General features: G+C 38.5%; 2 protein-coding genes across 2 annotated transcripts in view; one reads left to right on the plus strand and one right to left on the minus strand.

Annotated features, from left to right (window-relative positions):
- LOC126100212 (HIV Tat-specific factor 1 homolog) overlaps positions 1 to 23,017 on the plus strand; it is a 564,133-nt gene that overhangs the window by 39,645 nt on the left and 501,471 nt on the right. The window lies entirely within an intron of this gene.
- The window catches only part of LOC126100213 (lithostathine-1-like), an 88,292-nt gene continuing 69,818 nt past the window's right edge, over positions 4,544 to 23,017 (minus strand). The window contains exons 2-3 of the mRNA XM_049910775.1: positions 10,010 to 10,225; positions 4,544 to 7,376 (exon numbers count right to left, since the gene is read on the minus strand). Coding sequence (XP_049766732.1) covers positions 6,928 to 7,376; positions 10,010 to 10,225 — 665 coding nt within the window. The 3' untranslated portion in view covers positions 4,544 to 6,927. The remainder of the gene's footprint in view (positions 7,377 to 10,009; positions 10,226 to 23,017) is intronic.

The raw sequence follows: 23,017 nt of genomic DNA on the forward strand, positions 1-23,017 counted from the left end.
TAAGTTCCTTTTGCATTGTTTTTCCTCCAGTTTTTTTAAATAATTTCTTTTGAAACCCCATCACTGAACATCACTGGTGTTACTCCTTTCTTCATGCTTTGAATGACTTTTACTCATCACCTGGCATTATTGTGGAACATCATTATTTTAAGTATTATCTACATGTGTTTCTGATTCATGTCTTCACGTATACAAAAACTGAAAAAAACTCTGTAGAAGTGATTGTACAATTTTCATTGTACATTGTATTAAAGTAGAGTCTCTGTTATTTCCAATGCCATCCCAAAAATACCCCCAGAAATATTGTTGTTCATGTTTCAGTTACCAGATTTTGATTGTATGTTATTACATCCACTCCAAGACATTTACAAACATTTTTGTTTAATTCAGTTTATCCTATCATGTACCTGTTACCATTTGTGTTAAAGTATATCCCTAACTATATAGTTGCATTGTTCCATTTGATATTTTCATTTCTTTTGCTTTCTCTGTTCCTAGAACTTCTTTTCTTGTTTGCAAAACTACCTCAGACGAATAATTTCACATTTTTGTCTTTGTCGATATAACATTCATTTTATAAGATGCTACATTTATTACTTAAATTAATCTGGTAAACCTTGTTTTTAAATAAAATCTCATAATGTACATTTCTGCTTTTAAATAAAATATCATACTGTACATTTCTGCGTTCCTACCTGATGAGTCTGTTTCTTTTTAACTTCACATTTGTTGGTACTCTACATGTTATGAGTCTATGATCATTTGAAATTTTAAAGTTGTTTAGGGCCATCAAATCTTGTTCAGTTTTGTTATTGTTTCAAAGGAAAACTCATTCAAGGAAACTAAAAAATTATGGGACAGAATTCTGTCTTATATTTTACAATTTCTTTATTGTTTGATAGAATATGGTCATTTCAATTTTAGTGACATTTGATTCTCGTCAAGTCTATTTTCTAATTATTTTTTTCTGGAATAATTTGTTGAGGATAAACATGTTGTACTCATTAAATTCTACTAATATATGACCTCTGTTCCTAAAGATTACACTGAAGAATTGTTCTCTAGTTTTTGCCCCATATAGTGGTATTGTCTGTCATTTGTTACTTTCTGTAACTCTTCATAGCAGTCCTCAGCTTCCTCATCAGAGTGTGAGCATACTTGTGCATTCTGTCTGAGACTCCTTCAATACCTGTAATATCATTTTTAATTTTTTATTTTCAGTAAGGCCTGTTCTGTTCCTCTGTAGTGAAACAAAGTTTCTGATTTTAATTCTGTTTCATCTTAATTTCTTACTGCACTTCTGATTATTGTAATGTATCTCATTCTGTAAATTTTAAGTGCTCTACCAATTTCACTTGACTATTTTCTGATCCTAAAGTTCTCCAGTTCAATGTTTCAAAAATAGAGGATGCAATTTGGTGGCCAAGATCAATGTTATTTTCTTCTTCTTTTGTTAAGTTCGATGCACGTGAAAAAGTAGCTGAGCATGCCCCACAATCTGAAGCCAATGCCTAAGTTCCCTCAGCCCCTTACTCCCCGTATTCTGTCACCTCAGCCAGAATACAAAGAATATGGTGAGAAACAAGTTCAGTGTTCACTGCTCAAGGCCGAGGCCTGCATACTTCTGTACACTATTAACAGGGCCTTCCTTTGGGGTGGTACGCATTGAATACTTTCTGTTTAGTGTGTATCCACTTTCTGATATTATTTGGATTTATCATTCTCAGCTTTCCGGCCATCCTGATTCTGGTTTTCCGTGATTTTCCTAAATCGCTCCAGGCAAATGCCAGGAAGGTTCCTTTGAAAGGGCACGGCCGACTTCCTTCCCTAATCCGATGAGACCGATGACCTCGCTGTCTGGTCTCCTTTCCCAAACAACCCAACCGCCATTCTCAGCTTTCATTGTTCACCACTCCTTTTAGCAGGTATGTCTCTATAGGATGTGAGGTGGTTGTAGTATACTTGTTCCAGTGGGTCTGCTCTTTCCATACTTTTGTTACAGCTTTCATTATATTAGCAGTTGGATAGTAAGAAATATGTACTTAATGAAATTGGGGAGAAAAGAGATTTATTGCACAGCTTATCAAAAATGAGGGATAGGTTTTTAGAACACATCCAGATCCATCAAAGATTAGTTACTTTTGTAATGATGGGGGGTTAGAGGGGGGGGGGGGGGGGAGGTGAGGCGTATAAAATGTAGGTTGATGTGCAGGTCCCAACTGGCATAGAGCTGCAGTAGTAATGCAGAAATGAAGAGACTTATACTGGATAGACCAGCACAGAGAGATGCATCAAACCAGTCATTGGGCTAATGAGTATTACAACAACAAGACTTCCTTTGTTTTACTCTGTATACAAGTGAGGACATTTTCTTCCTCCAAAATAACTTACCAAAACATTTGAAATACATGAGTAATTGCTAGTTTGTTTTGACATATACAGCGGTCAAAACAATCCAATAGACAAAATATTGTGTTAGGAACAGTTTGGCATGCAAATTGTGCAATATCTGTAGCAACAGTATAACTGATGAGTAAGAAATTGTGTCTTTTTATTTCTGGAAATTGACAAATGTTGGTGTTCGTGTTCAGTTTGGCATGCGTCCTAGCTGCATGGTTTACTTATATCTATGATGTGCACTTCCATTGGTAGAATAATAATAATTCCATGTGGCTCAACAGTGTGGTACAAATCTTTAAATTGGACATGACCTCTGTGAAATGCCTGCTTGTCCCTAATTTACCCAAGTAACACTACTGGGGAAAGGGGACCTACGGTTTAATGTGGAATCCAAACCATTTGTCATCTACATGAATGTCCACATTGTTTAGGCGTGAAGGCTGAGTTAAAGGCAGACAGAAATATTCTCTGGTCTGACTTGAGATTTGATCCCATGACTGTTAAATTTCCAGGTACACACATTACCACTAGATCACCAGCCCCAACATTGATAGGATGGAAGATACTTCAACAGTATATTTTGGTAAATGCCTTCAGAGGGTCTGAAAGTGTAACTTCACAGTTGTGGGTTTATTTTTGAACAACAGGAAGTATTTGAAGATCAGGTCAAGTTGTCACCAATGAACAACTGCTATCAGAGACAATTAATTGTTACTTTTTGCTCACAGCATAATGAAACTGCAAGAATGTGTTTCATCTGCATTGAGCCTTGCAATCAGTAATAGGAGGCAGAATGGCTAATCAAATGTTGACAGCTGTCAGTGTGAATGTAACCTTTATTAAAATGATCACCAGCTCTTCTAGATACTAGATATGTTATTACATTTAGGGTATTGTCAAGCAATTAACTATCCAGCTCTATACGCCAGTATGTGACGCAGAAAAACTATCCTTTTAAAAAGAGTTGGCCTTCATTAGGGAGCTCCTGTGCCCACCAACTACCACAGTTTGCAACCCATTGGCCAGTGCCTGGAGGAATTTCACACAGGTGGTGTTGCCATGGTGGTCCCCTATTTTAAATGAGACAACCACAGCATCCATGAACCGAATTCAAGCCATAGTGCCTAACACAGCCTGTGGCCTTGAAGCCTGTGAATCAAATGGTTCAAATGGCTCTGAGCACTATGGGACTTAACTGCTGTGGTCATCAGTCCCCTAGAACTTAGAACTACTTAAACCTAACTAACCTAAGGACATCACACACATCCATGCCCGAGGCAGGATTCGAACCTGCGACCGTAGCGGTCACGCGGTTCCAGACTGTAGCGCCTAGAAACGCACGGCCATCCGGCCGGCGCCTGTGAATCACAGTTGGCCAGACATACTCATTGTCAAGCTCAAGTCCAACTGTGCCATAGATAATGAATCTAGGTAATTCACTTCGCAGACCTAAAACAACACCATGGCTTCACATGTTCTAAGCCTGCTAAGCACAAAACCCATCTCCTGATACTCCCAGAGGTTCAGAAGTGGGATGAAGCTCTCCTCACCCTCCCGCTTTCCCTCCCCTTGTAGCAATTGTCTGCCTCAAACCTGTCCAGCACAAAGAAGTGTCAGTCCCCCTGCATTTGTGAGATTTCGAACAAGGGACATAAGCAAAGCAATTGAGTGTCAGTCTGCTGCCCCAGGCTTTGTGGCCCAGAGCCATTTATTTGGTCATAAAGAGACAACCTTATTCATTATCCTGTCCTCCAATGTGAGATGTTACATTGTTGGGAAGTGGTTATTGATGTAAATGAATATTTTGTTGAGTTTGACAAAACCTTTTTTTCTGGTGGGATGGAAAAAAAATTGAAATTATCTGGACCAAATACGTAGCTATGGATATACTTCTCTTTCCATACTTCCATGTACACCCTCACACCATTCTTATGGAGGCGGCATTCATATACAATGTTAGGATAAAAAATGGTCAGCAACTTTTCATATGTTCATAACAATAGTATATTATATTTCATCTTCTTTTTGTTTCATTCATGTTATTGGGATAGAAGTGTCTCTGTGTCTGCCAGGAGAATTAATATCCCTATTGAATAGTGTTTTTGAATACATTTCTTACCAGGCTTCTCATGTTTTCCCAAGAGTTAGTACTCCCAGTGAAAAACAGGTTGTATTGTAGAAACACTGCATCTTCAGCTGTGCCACATTTAACTTGCTGACATACCACTTTCGTGTTCCCAACCTCTGATTCAACAACAGAAATGTGTCATTTAGCATGGGTTTATTAACAACATTTAAATGAAGTCTGATACAGTAACTGTACCCATGGTTCCTCTTCACTGTAATTCTTTATGTAATGCACACATGATTTCTATAACAGGATCAAAGCAATGTATTCTTTTCTCATATGTATCCTCATTTAATAACTAAAATGTGTACAAATGAGACATTAAAATTTATTTGTATAAAAACTTTGTGGTCCGATGTTACATATATTCTAATAATAAGTGCAGTGACACTTTAGGGATACATGTTTTTTATTCCTCTTTTTCTTTTTCTTGAAATGTTACTACATTAAATAAATTTTATAGAAAATACTATAGCAATGGCAGTGATTGTTAAGTAATACTGAATAAAAACATTACTCTTCTGATATTTTATATTAACATTTAAGAATATTTTGTTCTTGACTGAAACACCACAAATGACTTACAGTCATAGCTGATGTTCCATAACTTAAAAATATTGTACCTTGTAGTACTGCTATTTACTTTGCCTTTGCAAATTGTCAGTGAATCACCATCATTCAAAGTAGCAAAATAGTAGTATTGTTGTTTTAACATGTGATTTATTTCAGTCTTATGTCTGTGATGAAACTGATGCTTATGCATATTTTAATGTGTTTTTTGTAAGGAAATGTGACTGAATTATCATCTTTTGGCCCTAAGTATTATATGGTTTCAATATTAATTTAGTTGTCTTTGACTGGGCAGTGATTGTTTCATTAATACTGTTGACAGAGTGCTTTGCAAGCACTGAATGAATACGTGGCAAATTCAATAACAGTTAACAGTAATGACATTCTCTGTTGACATATTTATCTGTCACATTGTTATAATTCTACAAATAAAATAAATCTTGAAAATGTTAGATGTATTAAATTCATACTTGTAAGCTGTACACACAAAGAGAGAGAGAGAGAGAGAGCGAGAAAGAGATTTAAAGAACAATATAAAATGCAAAATGTATAACAGCTTCATATGAAAATATTTATCAGCCTCCTTTATTATGTGCTGGTTAAAAACACCGTTGATGGAGTTCTGAGAGCAAATATGCACTTATTATAGAATGTTTGTAACCTTCTTAAAAGTGTATTAGCATTTTTATTTGCCATCTATATATTTAAAAGTGTGGTTTCATATAATTTAACTGTGTATGTGTCATTTGTTCTTATCACTGTAGAGCAAAAGTGATTTTGTTACGAGCTTACTAGTATATGACTTAAAAAAAGTGGAGAAATTGATTACTTGGATTTCAAACTCCATTTAAATATTTTATTATACTGAATGCTGTTTATATATAATTGCTGAATGAGTATTGTTATTCCTTCGAATATTTAGTATTAATGTATCTCAAATATAATACTCTGCAAATGTGGATCGTTATTTGTCTTGAAAAAGCATCTCATTTCTTGTGTCAGCAATTTTGCATTGGATGTTGAATTTTGAACATGGTAATTTTCTTCATATGAAATGTCGTGATCCTCCTGCATTGTATTGACCATTACTAATTTTTAATATTTTACATGGCAATTAGCCAACAACAATACTAAGCTGAGATTTTTTCATGAAATTTCCAATCCCGGTCGATCTTTTTATGGCGTTAAAAACAGTTATCTTTATCATCCACTTAAAGTTCACTGAAACCAAATGAGATTGATAATTTTGTTAATCGAATTAGAAGTTCTCTCCTACAATATTTATTTGCTTGATAGGAACTTTGCACTGCATATTAGTGATGAGGATGAGAAGTTAGAGATTATACATCATTTTCAAAAAGGGTTGACTTTGATGTTAGACGCAAATGTCTTCTCGTGAGCTATTAAATATTTTTTGCAAGTCTGTACACAGTAAACGGCTTAAAATGCCAGTAATCTTACAGATAATTACGTTGTGGCTGTGGACATCTCAGCCGTACGACCCATCAAGCAAGTTTGCTTAATTATCATTAGTTTGCACACTTGTTGTGTATCATTCAAAGTTTTCTCGTGCCTCAAGAAAGGGTAAGGCACATGAAATGTAGTGGTGTATTGATGCCCCTCTTGACTAGCACGAGCCACTGACTAGAGTAGGTCACCACATAGCACAGTCTGTCAATGACACTGGAGCAGGTCGGCCATTTAGCGCACAGTTACTGATGTCCACTGTCGAATTAACCAGTGGACTGTAGCTGCGATGACACGTGCACACTGCTACCCTGTGCCATATACCTGTGGCAGCAGCACTGCCGCTCTTTAGGCAGTCCCAGCTACAGGTTGTTGTCAAGTAGTGGCCTCACAGGGACAGGGGAGAGGGTAGTGGCCGTCTTGCGCCTCCAGCTCTGCCTCCCCTGGTAGCGACCGCGGCCGCGCCCTTGGCCCCGCCCCTGCCCCCTGCCTCTTCCGCGACCTCTCCCTCTACCCCTCCCTCGTCCCCTGCTGAATGGTTTGTCGGTGTCAGGAACTACTGTTGCTATTGGCTGAGGTGGCTTGATTTTCTTCAGCGGTGTCTCGCAAATGTAGTGCTTCCGTGCGTAGCAGTTGCGTGTGCCCCATTTGTAGAACATGGTGGGATCGAGAACTATGCAGTGCCATCGATGATTTTCTCCGGGGCGTCGTCTGGAGAAGCCGTGGTATACCACACGCTGCCCAGTTGCACCCCATATCCACATGCGTGACTCCCAGTCGTAAATACCTCCTATCCATCGTTCCAGGCGTGCTGCAACATTTACATACAATAATTTACTAAATACCAAATTTTTTCACTTTTCTTAATGTAAGAGAAATTGCAGCAGTACAGCTTGAGATATGTTGTTCTGAAGACTTCTAAGGTTATGACTTAGATCCTCACGCACAATTTACAAACTAGAGAAACTGTAGTCTTACTAAATAAATATATCCTAATTTTCTTAGCTCATGTGCTTCTGTTTCTGCTGCAAAGATGAAACTATTTATTTGTGAGGCATATTATCTATTCAAATGGGGCTGGAATTTGTAGCTGATGATGTTGCCAGATGTACTGACTTTATGAGGGACAAATTATTGTATTACTGGATTGCTGTCCTGAGTATGGAACTCTGTTTTGATAAAGAGTTTTTTATTTTTATATTATATCTGTGTCTTTACATTAGTAAGTGTAATAGATGTTCATTCAGGTCCACAATAAAGACTATGCTGTCTTCTGGGCTATGTCTTCACTGGATGTGTTGATGGGGATTTAAAGAAGTAGGCAGTTCTGCTGATGTAAGCATTCACTGGAGCACTATATCTGACAATCAGATTCATTTTCTCATGTGAGGAGGCTGTGTATCTATGTATGTCGGTAGTTTCATTTCTTCGGTACACTCTCCCTATCACTAAAATATTGTTAGAGCAGCCCACCATTTCACATGCTAAGGGTTGTTTAATGATTATTCACAATGAGCTACAGATATGTGCATGCAACATATTTTCATTTAACCCACAAACAATATGAAATATATGTATATATATATTTTATTCTCAAGACAAATTTTAACACTAACACAAATGTAGTAGAAACTGATGTTAATTACAACTGAAATTCTCATGTAAACTGAAAGACTACTCCCTTTGCCAGTATATTTGCAGACTCCAAAGGAATGCTTTTTCACTAAAACAATTAATGAAGGGGGAGTGAATGAGAGTCTGTAATAGCAAGAGCTTTATGTGCAATGCATATGTATGCACACACACATATATGAATAACCTGAAATGTAATGAATTATTAATTCCAAAAGAGAAAGAGTGTGAAGAAAATATTTCACACGATTTGATTGCCAAGTGTAATATAATAATAATATAACAAATCCTTGTTTTTAGATTTTCTTTGCATTTTGACTCTTTTTGTAATTAGTTATTTTGAAACATCAAATTTTCCTTCTGTATTTGGCCCTTCAGTGGCTCTGTGTTTATTATTAATCACATTTATTGTTCATTCTCTTCCTAATTTATTTTTAGTTATTTTGGAATATGCGGTACACATTATTCATCATTATTTCCAATCTTAAAATGTCAAAATCTAAGAGTTGTTTATTTATTAGCTGTGTTCTGCGTCAATGTTTTTCTGTGCTGACAGGCAGCCTCTGGTGAAGTAAATTAGTATACCTATACAAAGCATCTGTGATGACAAGAATCTGCACACAAATCTTCCTTCATGTCTTCATGCAGACAACCAACATGGCTCATATCACGAATATAAAAGGGCCCTTTAACATATAATATTTTAGTCGTCCAGGTGCATTTATTAGTAATTATTGCCTTGTTTAGTTCATACTCTGATTTATGTAATATTAAATTCAAACAGTTTGCACTCTGACCTTGTTATAAATGTCTTCTGTCCCATCAGAATCACAGCTACCCACAAAAAGAGAGGCACCTTGCACCATTTGTCCTGCAATCACTAGTGCAATCATTCTGTGATTCAAAAGCAGATTGTTTAGCATATTGTGTCAAGTTCCATTAGTGGTTCTTCTTCCTCATAACCTATCTTTGATTTCATCATCAGCTATCCACCTGTATCTGTTGCAAGCTAAACCCCTCATTTTGGCATACTTATTCACTCCAGCATTGTTTATGACTTGCTTTAAAAATGCTATCTAGGTTCTTCATTGTGCTTTCTTTCCTTGTATTGCTCCTTCTGGAATGTTTTCATGGAACTGGTTTATCTTATTTTGAGACTGACGTGCTCATGTCATCTTCATTTGCTTGTTTTCCTTCATACACTTTTCTCATCAACTCTTTGAAAAACTTTCCACTTGGTGATCCTGCTATCCATTTTATCCGCTTTATTCTTACCTTCCTGTTATTTTGAGGTTATTATAATTATTTTTCTTTCATTTTATACATTTTCAGAATTTGTCCCTGTTAATATTATTAGTGTCATTATTGCTGTTACAAAAATTATACACGTTTATTTTCCCTTTTTCTGTACACCTCATTTTCTTGCTTGTGTCCATTTTTAATGTATTTCACTTTACATGTTGGTCTTATTGTTTTACAATCCTTGTATTTCACCTTATTGTGGTGTTGTCCGTATTTGAATTTTGTCCAACACCCATCCCATATACATTCATTACTTCCCTGTACTTCTCTCTGACCTGATCTTACTAATATGTTTCTGCTTTGCTGCTTCATTAAATTTAAAATTTCTCCCTTCTCAGTCTGAAGAACTTAGCTCTCATTGTTCATTATGATTATTGCTTTATGGTTGAAACTCATAATGTGCAGCAATCTTAATATTTCTTTACGTTCTGAATTCAAGTTAATAAGTTAAAATGTAAAAATATGTTCAACCTTTTTAAAATGTTGTTTGGCAGTTACATATTTACTTACCCAGTTCAGTCCTGTTGAGGTAGGCTCGCATGTTGCGATCTTCCCACTTTTTCTCCAAGCGAGCTAGTTGGCTTCCCATGTCCCGGCAGTTAAAATGGGCATCGTGCCAAGTTGCCATAAATCGACTCAAGTAGTAGCAACTGTTACCATTGCGGACAAACATATCTGGGCAGACGTAGCGTCTTTGGCGAGATCCTGTCACTGAGTTGACTGATCCTGCAGGACAAATAAACAAAACTATAAGTAAAAGCATTAGAAGGCATGACATTTACTCATTAAATTGTTTTAGAAATATTTCTTCATTTGATTACTGGGTTTTGATTTAAAATCGGATCTGCTGTTCACCTCTCTAGAACTAATAAAGTCTGGTACTTGTACAGGACTGCTGTGTGGTCCAGATATGTATACATACACACTAACAGCAGGCCTATGCAGGTGTGATTAGAATAGGAAGTGAACTTAGACAGGAATCACAAACAGTGACTAGTATTTACTAATGCATATGAAATGCTTGCTGACAGATGATGTAATAATTATGCACTAATTGGCAGCCAAGAACTGGAAATATTAATGACTTTCATCTTTCTTCTTTGCGGGTAAATGCGTTGCTTGATTTGTGGCAGTATGCAGTGGTACTGCATACTGATACCTATGATGAAAAAAGAGCAGAACTCCAGATTTTGAGATATGGTACAATAGAACTTTATTTTTCATCAGTACATATGTTGTGTTTGCACTTTTAAAATTCACAGAAAAGTGTTAAAATAACATTTTAAGAAGTCTAAATTTCAAAAACATCCCCCCATTTTTTTACAAATCAAGCTCTGGATAAATGAAATTACTTACTGTGTTAACACTTAGGAGACTGGCTATTCAGAAGAATATAGGGCCTTGGAAACCGGCTGTTTATGCCCGTATTTAAAGAGTTACTGACACATATTTAACTGATGTATCTTCGAGAGTAATATATATTAAAAAAAGACCATGCTTCAAGCTTTATTTTTAATATTTACTTTAGTTGTTTGATAGAGTACAAATTTTAAAATAATTATGATAGGAACCATAATTATCTATAAAAAAAAGGTGAGGTGAGTTATTGAACAATTTCTTCCTCTTAAGTTTCCATATCATGATGTATTTGTAGCAGAATTACAGCAAACTGCAAAACCTAATAAGTACACCCACGAAATTACGTCATTGCAATCTTATTGGCTCAGCCAATCATGACATCAGCTGTTATCTTCATTAATGTTTCTTTTGAAATAAATCTAGAAATTGACAACACAAGGCAGCACCAGTCAAGGGACAGGTAGCAAATGTCTGTAAATTGTTCTCATATGCAATGAGTGCAATTTTTGAATGATAAATGGCTCACACATGAAGAAAATTGTGGCTCGACCTATGCATCGAACACAGTCTCTATTATAACAAACTTGTGGCGTGAGGTACACTACGTGATCAAAAGTATCCGGACACCCCCAAAAACATATGTTTTTCATATTAAGTGCATTGTGTGCCACCTACTGTCAGGTACTCCATATCAGTGACCTCAGTAGTCATTGGACATTGTGAGAGAGCAGAATGAGGCACTCCGCGGAACTCACGGATTTCGAATGTGGTCAGTGTCATACGTCTGTATGCGAGATTTCCACACTCCTAAACATCCCTAGGTCCAGTGTTTTTGATGTGATAGTGAAGTGGAAACGTGAAGGGAAAACATGAATGGACACATACAGCACAAAAGCGTACAGGCCGACCTCGTCTGTTGACTAACAGAGACCGCCTACAGTTGAAGAGGGTCGTAATGTGCAATAGGCAGACATCTATCCAAACCATCACATATGAATTCCAAACTGCATCAGAATCCACTGCAAGTACTATGACAGTGAGGTGGGAGGTGAGAAAACTTGGATTTCATGGTCGAGTGGCTGCTCATAAGGCACACGTTGTGCTGGGAAATGCCAAATGACGTCTCACCTGGTGTAAGGAGCGTAAACATTGGATGATTGAACAGTGAAAAAAGATTGTGTGGAGTGTCGGATCATGGTACACAATGTGGTGATCCGATAGCAGGATGTGGGTATGGCGAATGCCCAGTGAACGTCATCTGCCAGCTTCTGTAGTGCCAACAGTAAAATTCAGAGGCGGTGATGTTATGGTGTGGTCATGTTTTTCACAGAGGGGCTTGCATGCCTTGTTGTCTTGTGTGGTACTATCACAGCACAGGCCTACATTGATGTTTTAAGCAGCTTCTTGCTTCCCACTGTTGAAGAGCAATTCGAGGATGGTGATTGCATCTTCCAACGTGATTGATCACCTGTTCATAATGCACGGCCTGTGGCAGAGAGGTTAGACAACAACAACATCCCTGTAATGGACTGGCCTGCACAGAGTTCTGACCTGAATCCTACAGAACACCTTAGGGATGTTTTGGAATGCCGACTTCGTGCTAGACCTCACTGAGCGACATCAGTACCTCATCTCAGTGCATCACTCTGTGAATAATGGGCTGCCTCCAGTACCTGATGGAACGTATGCCTGCGAGAGTGAAAGCTGTCAAGACTAAGGATGGGCCAACACCATATTGAATTCCAGCATTACCGATGAAGGGTGTCACAAACTTGTAAGTCATTTTGAGACACATGTCCAGATACCTTTGATGAAATAGTGTATGCTCAGGCTTGCTCTACAAAGTTTTGAAGGAATGAGGCTGAGCCCCGTACTCGGATGCGGCCCCATAACACAAAGTTGTGATGTGAGCTGTGCTCGGGTGTGGTTTACAAAGTGTTAAAGGACTGAGACATATTGCCTGAATACAGGTGACCATTGCAGTGTCAGTAACAACTGAATGTAATTTATTACTGTATTTGTAAGTGGTTCTCAAGACAATCACTATTTGTTTATTGTAAGTTGTGATCTAAAATTGTGTGTCACGTTGGTATTCTTACCCAAATACTTGCTTTACGAGGGCACTCTGCTAACAGTAGTAGATCTAAGGCCTGACAGATTGATTCAAGGCTTCACCTTACAGTAGTTTTCACCTCATGCATTCCAAATCACACAGAGGCTTCCCCAGCATACTGTTAGCCTAGCACTCCGAATAGAATGAATAGAATTGGGATTGGCTTCTCTCTACAATACCTGTTCCCCTGACAGTGCTATCTCCCAATATGCAGCAATGACCCTGTTTAATTTGGAGATTAGAAGAGAGGAACTGGCAGATTGAAGCATTCTATGTAGGGCCATGCTGTGTTCTGAAAGACTCTTTAAAAGTCTTACTCCCAGAAATTAAAGATCTCTCTTACACACCTGATCTAGTGCTTGATCATCATCTGTGAAGAATCCTTACACATACATTCTGCTGCAGAGTACAAGATCCACTCTCCAGAATGACTTTTCTTGTCACGTCCTTGTATATAGATGACAAGGAATCCTGTTTTCTCTTGCATGTGACATGAATATGTAAATATGTTTGGCACAAGGACAATGTCATCTTAACACAAATGAATTTAAATTAATGCACTTTGTAGGGAGCTATTATGTGGTAATGTTACAAGGACTGAAATCACAATTGTAAATAAATATTTTAAATAAATTTAATTACAGTCTGAATGGACTGTGTCATTTCTGAAATACTGCATGATTGTGTACACAAGTAAACAGAAAATAACCTTCATTTTTTGATTATACAGGGTGTACATAAAGTCCGGAAACACTTTCAATTAACCATGAGTGCCCAGCAGACATCAATACGGTAATCAAATTCTTGCCATCCCAGCATGGCATCATTGACTGCGGAAGTCGCTTTCTGTATTCTCTCCTGGAGCTCTGCTACATCACGTGATAGAGGCAGCACATACACCAGATCTTTAATGTGTCCCCACAGAAAAAAGTCACACAGAGTGAGATCTGGTGGTCAGGGAGACCATTTCGTGATACATCTGTCCCCTTCTGTAGTCTTTTGTCAAACTCCAACACAAAGAAAGCTTCCTCTGCACCTGAATTCGCCATGTTTGTGACTAGTGCTGACTATCGGCAAATTACCAATCTACGCTGTGGCGGTATATGTGAAAAAAACTTTCAGGGTTTCTCTTCAAAATGACATAAGTATGATATATGTACAATGTTTGGTTCTTGTGCAATAAATAATTGAAAGTGTTCCCAGACTTTTTGTACACCCTGTACATTCATGCACATAAAAGTGTTTGGAACCACTCTGAAAATGTGTTGGCCATAGAAATACCTCATTGAACAATAAGAGAAAATTATTTTTCATATTCATAAAACAGAGAGTGCTCACCCAGGTTGGACTGTACAAAAGTGATACTGATGCTCTCACACCCCCCCTCCCCCTCCACATACAGACAGTGTGCTACATTTTTAAGTTCCTCAAGGATCCCTCACCCCTCCCCCTACAGTGAGAAACTGCTTTCCTACATTGATTTTCTACACAGACAGAACAAATTTTATACGTGGATTTAATATGAATTGTGTAAACTTGAAAAATATTCCTTTTATGAAATATGTTGATGAGAATTGTGCAAACCAAACTAACAGTAAAACAAAATCTTTCTTTGCGGCTTCTCTATGCCTATACCATTCGAAGAGGCCAATCTCATCAACCCTTTGTTACAGCACTACACCCAGACTAAATAGGTAGCAAAGATCACTTTACATTCGTTTTCTTCTGGATAAAAATCGATGCCGATGATTTTGTTATAAAATCTTTATCAAATATAAAGTTTTACCAGAGAAAAATGTCTGCAGAGAGATACGGCATATGTTTGAAATTTTGTAACTGATTATTTATTTCTGTCACAGTTGCAATTCAGTACAGCCTGTTGCAGGTTTCCCTTTATTGGTCATCTTCAGTTCTCCAAAACTTAAAACAAAAGTTAGAAATTCTTATAAAGGGGCTAGAAATCTTCCTATTCGATTAAATGTAATGCGTCAGCTTTGTCGCCATATACAGGATGATACCGTGATGATGTTACAAACTTTCAGGGAAGATGGAGAAGGGTTAAATGTATTACTTTGAGGTAAGGGACCCTAGTTCGGAAATTAGTGAGTCAGAAGTTATAAACAAAATTGTTCCAATATCTGTGACTGGATCTCCTCTGCATGCTCTTTGCTTTCCATGTTTTGGGAGGAGGTAGTATCGACCAAAAAGAAAAAAATTGTGCAGTAAACATCAGCTCTAAAGAGCATACTGTACCTTAGGAGCTATGAGCACTTATTCATCTTTGCCGTTGTGAAGTGTACCTCCTGTACAAAACGGGTGCTCATAGTTTTACAGTTGGCATTTTAGAGCCCGTATTTACCAGACAATGTTTGACTTGTTTTGAGCCATATTACGAACTTCCAGAGTATGGAAAGCAAAGAGCTTGCAGTAGAAGAGGTCCACCGTCAGAGGTATCAGAATTATTTTCACATATAACTTTCAACTCAGCCGTTTCCGGACCAGAATCCCTTACCTCAAATTGATACATTTACCCTTCTCTACCAACCCTGAAAGTTTCTGTCATCATCGAGGACTCAACCTATGTATCTGCTTCAGCAGTGAAATACTGTGAGTGAAAATACGGGTATCAGGTTAATAGGCGAGTGAAAGTTATCACTTGTATTGAACCGAAACTATGACTGACATAAATAATCAGTTACAAATATAAAATTCTCGCGAGTCTGCTGAAATGACACGAGATTTCGATGAGTCTTCCATCATCTCCGGCTGGTAACCAGAGATTTTTTTACCAGTTCATCTGGCGGAGAGACAATGGAATCAAAATCTGGTTGCGTTTATAAGACTGGTAATTAGAACTGGATACCTCAGTCGTAATACTCAATCTATTTCAAGTGTAGCGAAGGTAGTATAGAGGCAGGCAGGCTGTGTTCCATTGACGGGGCGAGATATTTTCAAGGCCTAGATTTGGTGGCAGCTTAAGTGGTGCCTGTCATAACGTAGCTGGCGGACGATATTTTTAGGCGCGAGAGGTTTTTGGAGTTGCTTTCTCCCATGAGCTGCTTTCGTAATACAAGAGGCTTCCTTTTTAAGCTCAGTACTGTTTTAAAAGAAAAACACAATACATTAAACAACTTTATGTTCACGCGAAAGCCAGGACATTAACGTACTTTTCAACACAATTTCCGTCTGTATAAAGGCGTTATCGAATCACATGACCAGCTTCTGAATCCATCCTCATAGAAAACTCCCGCCTGACTTTTTAATCAATTTTGTACTGATGTGTTGATGTCGTCATCATCCTTGTAGACCTGAGCCTCTATTACGTTCAATGAGTATTATTGGGACGGGCATTACGATGCAGTAGAACGATCCCTGTACTGATCGTACCACGCCTCTTGTTTTGGATTGCGTGGCGCAGTTTCATAAAGATCTCACAATAATTGTCAGCATTGACTGTGCCACCGCGAGGCAAAAAATTGACAAGCAAAACACCTTGCCCATCCCAAAACACAGTACACATGGGTTTTTCGAGTTGAAGTTGTTTGCTGGAATTCCAGTTTCTTGGGGGATCAATGGACAGTTTTTTTGATTCCGGTGTTACGTGAGCAGCCCATATTGCGCACTAGTGGCAGTTTGTCTTAAATACTTATTCACTTCGACTGAGTACCTGAGGAGAAAAAGGAAAGTTGTTGCTCTGGTCAGACGATTGATTTTGTACAACTCAGCATTTTTGGAAACGCCCAACTTCAGATACTGTGAGCGTAATGTCACAATTTCATAAACAACACTTCTTGCAACGTGAGGAAAGCCATGAGATAATTATGAAATCGTGTAGCACCTGTCGTCTCTAATAATTTTTATCGCCTTTTCCTCAGTGTCATAAGTAATTACGGATGGTCGCCCACTTCGTTTCTCATAGTACACATTTGGTTGACCATCTTTAAATGCTCTCCAGTGGTCATCAAAGTGCAGCCCGCAGGCCGCATGTGGCCAGATTTTATCAGTCGAGCGGCCAGCGACTCTCAGCCGTGTTTTATAATAAAATGCGTTTAGCAACTAACAGCCGAATCCAAAAACGTCAGCTAGCTTTAAGAATTTCTTAAGAGTATAGTTATCCTTTTCATTAACAAAGAAAAATACTTATAGAGAAGTAATATTTATGGATGTGCTTAGCCATTAGCTAAGTAAAGTAGTCCGCAGAGTTACAAGTATAAGGGGGGGGGGGGAGTTTTATTGTTTGTCTTCCAGTACTGACATTCATGGGCGCGCGTGACACGTACCGAACTGCTGCTGTGGTATACTTATTTTTTGCAAGGAACATGACATGCAAAACATTTTAAAATGAAGTAACACAGTTTCATAGACTTTATTTGTCTGATACAGATATGATTTTCTGTATTTACACGGAAGTGGCGAGTGAAAATTTGTACCAAGTTCGGGAATCGAACCGGGGTCTCCTGCTTACTGGGCAGGCGCGTTAGCCACAAAGCCACCTTCGCACAGTGGTTTACACAGTTGCACGAATTACCTTGGCGCGCCCCCCTACTCAATTCACATTCCCACTGCCACCCCAGTCTACTTCTCATATTGCATTTCGCATTTAAATTCAAATACAATTACTGTAATTAATCCTCAAGGTCTCCTCCATTTAGCCTGAACTGATTTGAAGAAAGAAAACACAGTATTTTGATTAATGCGCACAGTCTTTTGTCTGTGACAGAGATTACAGACAAACGAAGCAAAGCAAGAGCTTTTTTTCGACAAGTTTTACACAAGGCTGTGAGGCTGTTGAGCCAGTGAAAGCTATGGACGCATTCCGTGTAATTCCAGTGCATACAACTGAGTTATTTTGTTTTAAATAACACAGTTGTCAATGCAAGTGCATAACATCTCCAAATGTAGTATGCGCAAAATGTCTCGTACTGATCCATCATAAATAGCTACATAAATAATTCTTATTCTGAAATAGAAGTATGAAAGAATGTCCCAGTTTCGAAAGAGAAAAGACCTACTGTGACGTACTTAATTTTGAGGGACCAGCCATTTTTATTAGTTCCAAAACAGAAAGACCCGTTGACGATGTTGCCATTTGTGCAGCAAAAACACAAAGTTTTTACAGTAAACGATGCAACATCTTATCCAAAGAATGAAGTTTTGTAATAAACAGGAGTCGTTATTGCCCTTTTTAAAATTTAGTTTTGTTATCCCTTTTTAACAAAGATTTAAAATATATGTGAAATGGTTTTTGTTGAATATAGTTCAACTAGTTAAAATATTACTGCTTTCTGTTTGTACTTGTATTATCGCAAATAAAACGTAGTGCCACTGTTTTAATGGCCCTTGGAAAAAAGACTTTGTTATTGGCACATATAACCAGTCGCGTTCCTGGTGTGGCACTTTTAACATTCTTAATAAATTATATCTTTTCTAATTTGTCCAACTATTTTTTGTCGTGATGAGGTGGACAGTGTAATCCTGTGGTATCAGGATACCTTCTCAATTTTTTTTATACAAATTAGTTATGCACAGGAAGATATATGTTGTTTTATTCTCCTGGCATGCGAGATTTGGCACGTAGAACATATTCTACTTCCAGTCTTCAATTAATAATAAGATCGGTACATACGCGGCCCGATGTACCGCTCCACAATGTCAGCAGTGGCTTTGAGCCGAAAAGTTGGACGACCGCTGCTCTACACCATTTTCTAACTACTCCAGTGCTAATAGCGTTTGCCCCGTGCACTTCACTGATATGCCGAGAAATTTCGGCAGGTTTCAGATCTCCTGCGTTTAAGAACAAATAACGCCGCGAAGTTAGCTTCGGCATGTTTAGTCGTCTGAGCTATTTTAAAAACGTATAAATAAACTATCATGCAAAGCAACCTTTAATGGCGTTTGTGGATAGTCGAGAGCTGAAAGTAGTTTGCGATCATGCGCAGTACGGCGACTGCAAAGCTCCAACAGCCATGTTTCAAAACGGTATTTACTTAAAATCACGTCTCGCAGTTTTTAAAATTGAAGTGGTTCTAGGCATTGGCCGTTACTTAATCACTACGTTTACATTGGTTCACAAGTCGTGAACCGATATCTCAATGCCGCTTCTGGTTGGACATAAAAACATTCCAATATCTATTTTTGAAATACGCATTTGGCAGTCGGATTTCAGCTTTAACAATCAGCTTTCACGTCAGAGCAAACGATTAGAAAGGCGTGTACCGTGTAAACGCTTTTCCGTAGTTGGACCGTCTGTCGCGTGGAGCGCTGCAGTGGACGACTTTCTTGTTCGTGTTGCACGCCCCGTGTGAAACGGGCTTTAGAGTAACTGAGCTATGAAAACATGACTAATATTTATTGGATTAAATTTATTTTCTTAACTTCCTATATTGTTTCCATAATGAAATTTTCACTCTGCAGCGGAGTGTGCGCTGGTATGAAACTTCCTGGCAGATTAAAACTACATGCGCCAGACCGAGATTCGAACTCAGGACCGTTGCCTTTCGCGGACAATTGCTCGACCGATTGAGCTATACAAGCACAACTCGCGATCCGTTCATACAGCTTTACCTTCCAGACTTCACAGAAGCTCTCCTGTGAATCTCTGCAGCGGAGTGTGCGCTAATATGAAGTTTGGAAGTTAGGAGACGAGGTACTGGCAGAAGTAAAGCTGTTAGGATAGGTCGTGAGTTGTGCTTGGATAGCTCAGTCAGTAGAGCACTTGGCCACAAAGGGCAAAAGTCCCGAATCCGAGTCTCGGTCCAGCACATACTTTTAATCTGCCATGAAGTTTCCTACATTGTTTTCAACCGTGTTATTATAACGCTATATACTGCGTTAGTATTTTGTAATATCTCACTATAATGCTTGGCCAATATATGTCAACAAATGGTTCAAATGGCCCTGAGCACTATGGGACTTAACTGCTGAGGTCATCAGTCCCCTAGAACTTAGAACTACTTAAACCTAGCAAACCCAAGGACATCACACACATCCATGCCCGAGGCAGGATTCGAACCTGCGACCGTAGCGGCATATGTCAACAGAACATGGAGCAATTGAAATTGAAATACTGTAGCTGCGGTATTTTATACATCGTACAATCATCGTGTTTGTTATCATGAGCAGAAATGTACGGAACTGGAGCAATTTTCTCTTGCGTCGTTCACTGAGCTATCGCCAAACCGGTTGCTTTAGCGTTGGCTAGAAGGAGTGAGGCATCTTATAATTTTTGTAAGCTTAACGCGGCCCCTAGCCAGTCAATAATATTGACGATATATTCCGGATGCGCAAAAATATGAACCGTCTAAGAATAAGATTGAGAGGTCGCGCAGTAATATGGAGAACAACAAAACCTTTGGAAGTATATTGTGCTTCATGGAAGTATTCTGCCGTCGGTGGGCAGTATTGTCAATATTCTTTAAGTCTGTCGCGTGCTCCGCAGACCGAAGTGGTTAGGCTTTGTTGTTGTTTAGAAAACGAGTTCAAAATAAGAAGAAAGTATTCGAGTGCATCAGAATGCCGCATCATTGCCGGCCTTGTGGAATGTTGGAGCAGATGAGTACAAAAATATAAGTGGTAAATGATGAAAAGTATAATTTGTTGTTCAGAAAATACAGGGTACGGCCAAGAAGGAAGATGTTTTTAAAAATGTAATTAGTGCAAACTAATGAATGAAAGTATATATAGATATTTATTTCTGTGTACATTACTTACGCGAATATAATTCTTCAGTGCACGTATTATTGCAGGACAGGTTTCCATAACTGTATTTCATACATTATAAGGTGAAACTGCACTTGTAAATTTAAACTCTTTGAAAGAATTGCCGATAGCAAGGTGTCGTAACGTAATAGATAAGCTCTGACTTGGTAGAACTGTAGAACTGCATTTCTCATTGTATTATTTTGTTTTTTGATTATGGGGATTTGGGCGTCCACAAGCAATTTTCCCTGGAGGCGGGGGGGGGGGGGGGGGGGGAAGTGCCAATATATAGAGGGAAAACTATACCCAGACATGTATTAAATATTTGACCACAACACACAAAAGTTATGTTAATCTTTTCTGTCTTTCAAACTCAATTCTGACGGTAAGTTTTCGTGAGTAACCTTTGATGCTCCTTGAATTAATTTTGCATCCATCTTTTTTTCTGCCTACAACAAAATGGAGCAGTTTTCACAGCAGCAGGGTCTTTGTCCACCAACGTTTCGAACCAGAGTATTATTGATCAATACAATTGACAATTTTATTGAGCAGTATAGAGAGGACGTCAATAATATTACACAATACAGGGTGTACATAAAGTACAGGAACACTTTCAATTATTTATTGCTCAAGAACCAAATTGTACAGATATCATACATATGTCATTTTGAAGAGAAACCTTGAAAGTTTTTGTTTCGTGTATACCGCCACAGTGTAGTTTGGTAATATGCCGATAGTCAGCGCTAGTCGCAAACATGGCGAGTTCAGGTCCGGAGCGAGCTTTCCGTGTGTTGTTTCATGAAATGGCCTCCCCGATCACCAGATCTGACTCTGTGTGACTTTTTCCTGTGGGGACACATTAAAGACCTGGTGTATGTGCTGCCTCTACCACATGATGTAGCAGAGCTCCAGGAGATAATACGGAAAGCGACTTCCGCAGTCAATGATGCCATGCTGGGATGGCAAGAATTTGATTACCGTATTGATGTCTGCCGGGCACTCGTGGTTAATTGAAAGTGTTTCCGGACTTTATGTACACTCTGTATAATCAAAAAATGAAGGTTATTTTCTGTTTACTTGTGTACACAATCATGCAGTATTTCAGAAATGACACAGTCCATTCAGACTGTAATTAAATTTATTTAAAATATTTATTTACAATTGTGATTTCAGTCCTTGTAACATTACCACATAATAGCTCCCTACAAAGTGCATTAATTTAAATTCATTTGTGTTAAGATGACATTGTCCTTGTGCCAAACATATTTACATATTCATGTCACATGCAAGAGAAAACAGGATTCCTTGTCATCTATATACAAGGACGTGACAAGAAAAGTCATTCTGGAGAGTGGATCTTGTACTCTGCAGCAGAATGTATGCTGTAAGGATTCTTCACAGATGATGATCAAGCACTAGATCAGGTGTGTAAGTGAGATCTTTAATTTCTGGGAGTAAGACTCTTTAAGAGTCTTTCAGAACACAGCATGGCCCTACATAGAATGCTTCAATCTGTCAGTTCCTCTCTTCTAATCTCCAAATTAAACAGGGTCATTGCTGCGTATTGGGAGATAGCACTGTCAGGGGAACAGGTATTGTAGAGAGAAGCCAATCCCAATTCTATTCGGAGTGCTAGGCTGACAGTATGCTGGGGAAGCCTCTGAGTGATGGCAAGAATTCGATTACCGCACTGACGTCTTCCGCGTCACTCATGGTTCGCATATCGAATGTTCGGAAGAAAAACTTTCAGAGTTTCTCTTCAAAATGTAGTATGTGTGACATCTGTACACTGTTTGGTTCTTGTGCAATAAATAATTGAAAGTGTTGCCAGACTTTATGTACACCGTGCATTTATTGACCGTTTAGGGGCCGCCTAAGACACACTGAGAGTGTCTTGACAACAACACAACTGAAGAAGTATCAACCTTATATTACTAAACCCTCGTAATATTTACGGTTGCAGTTGGTACCCAATCGCGTTTCCTGCCAATCTGGTACTGTCAGTAAAGGGTGTAAAACAGGACATTTTGTACTTACTTTGTATGTGACGTACCGTTGTAGACTTTATAATTGTAATTAACTATGGCATAAACTATAAATTATGACTTTCTCTGAATAAGATATGGAATAGTAATCTTTACGATGGATAAGTAACAGTGTAACATTTTGTAACATTTTCCCCCTTAGGGTTAAAGACGGTTGCTTGTGATGGCAGTATGGAGTTTCCAACAAGTGGAAACGACGGAGGAGGGCAAAGCCGGCGTCGAGGAAAGTCGCGAAGAGTGCGTGAAAGTCGAAAAGAAACGAGTTGCGGGAAGGAGGGAAGGCTTAGGACGAAAAGTCGGGCA

The sequence above is a fragment of the Schistocerca cancellata genome, chromosome 9 (assembly GCF_023864275.1).
Source record: "Schistocerca cancellata isolate TAMUIC-IGC-003103 chromosome 9, iqSchCanc2.1, whole genome shotgun sequence".
NCBI classification, from domain to species: Eukaryota; Metazoa; Arthropoda; class Insecta; order Orthoptera; family Acrididae; genus Schistocerca; species Schistocerca cancellata.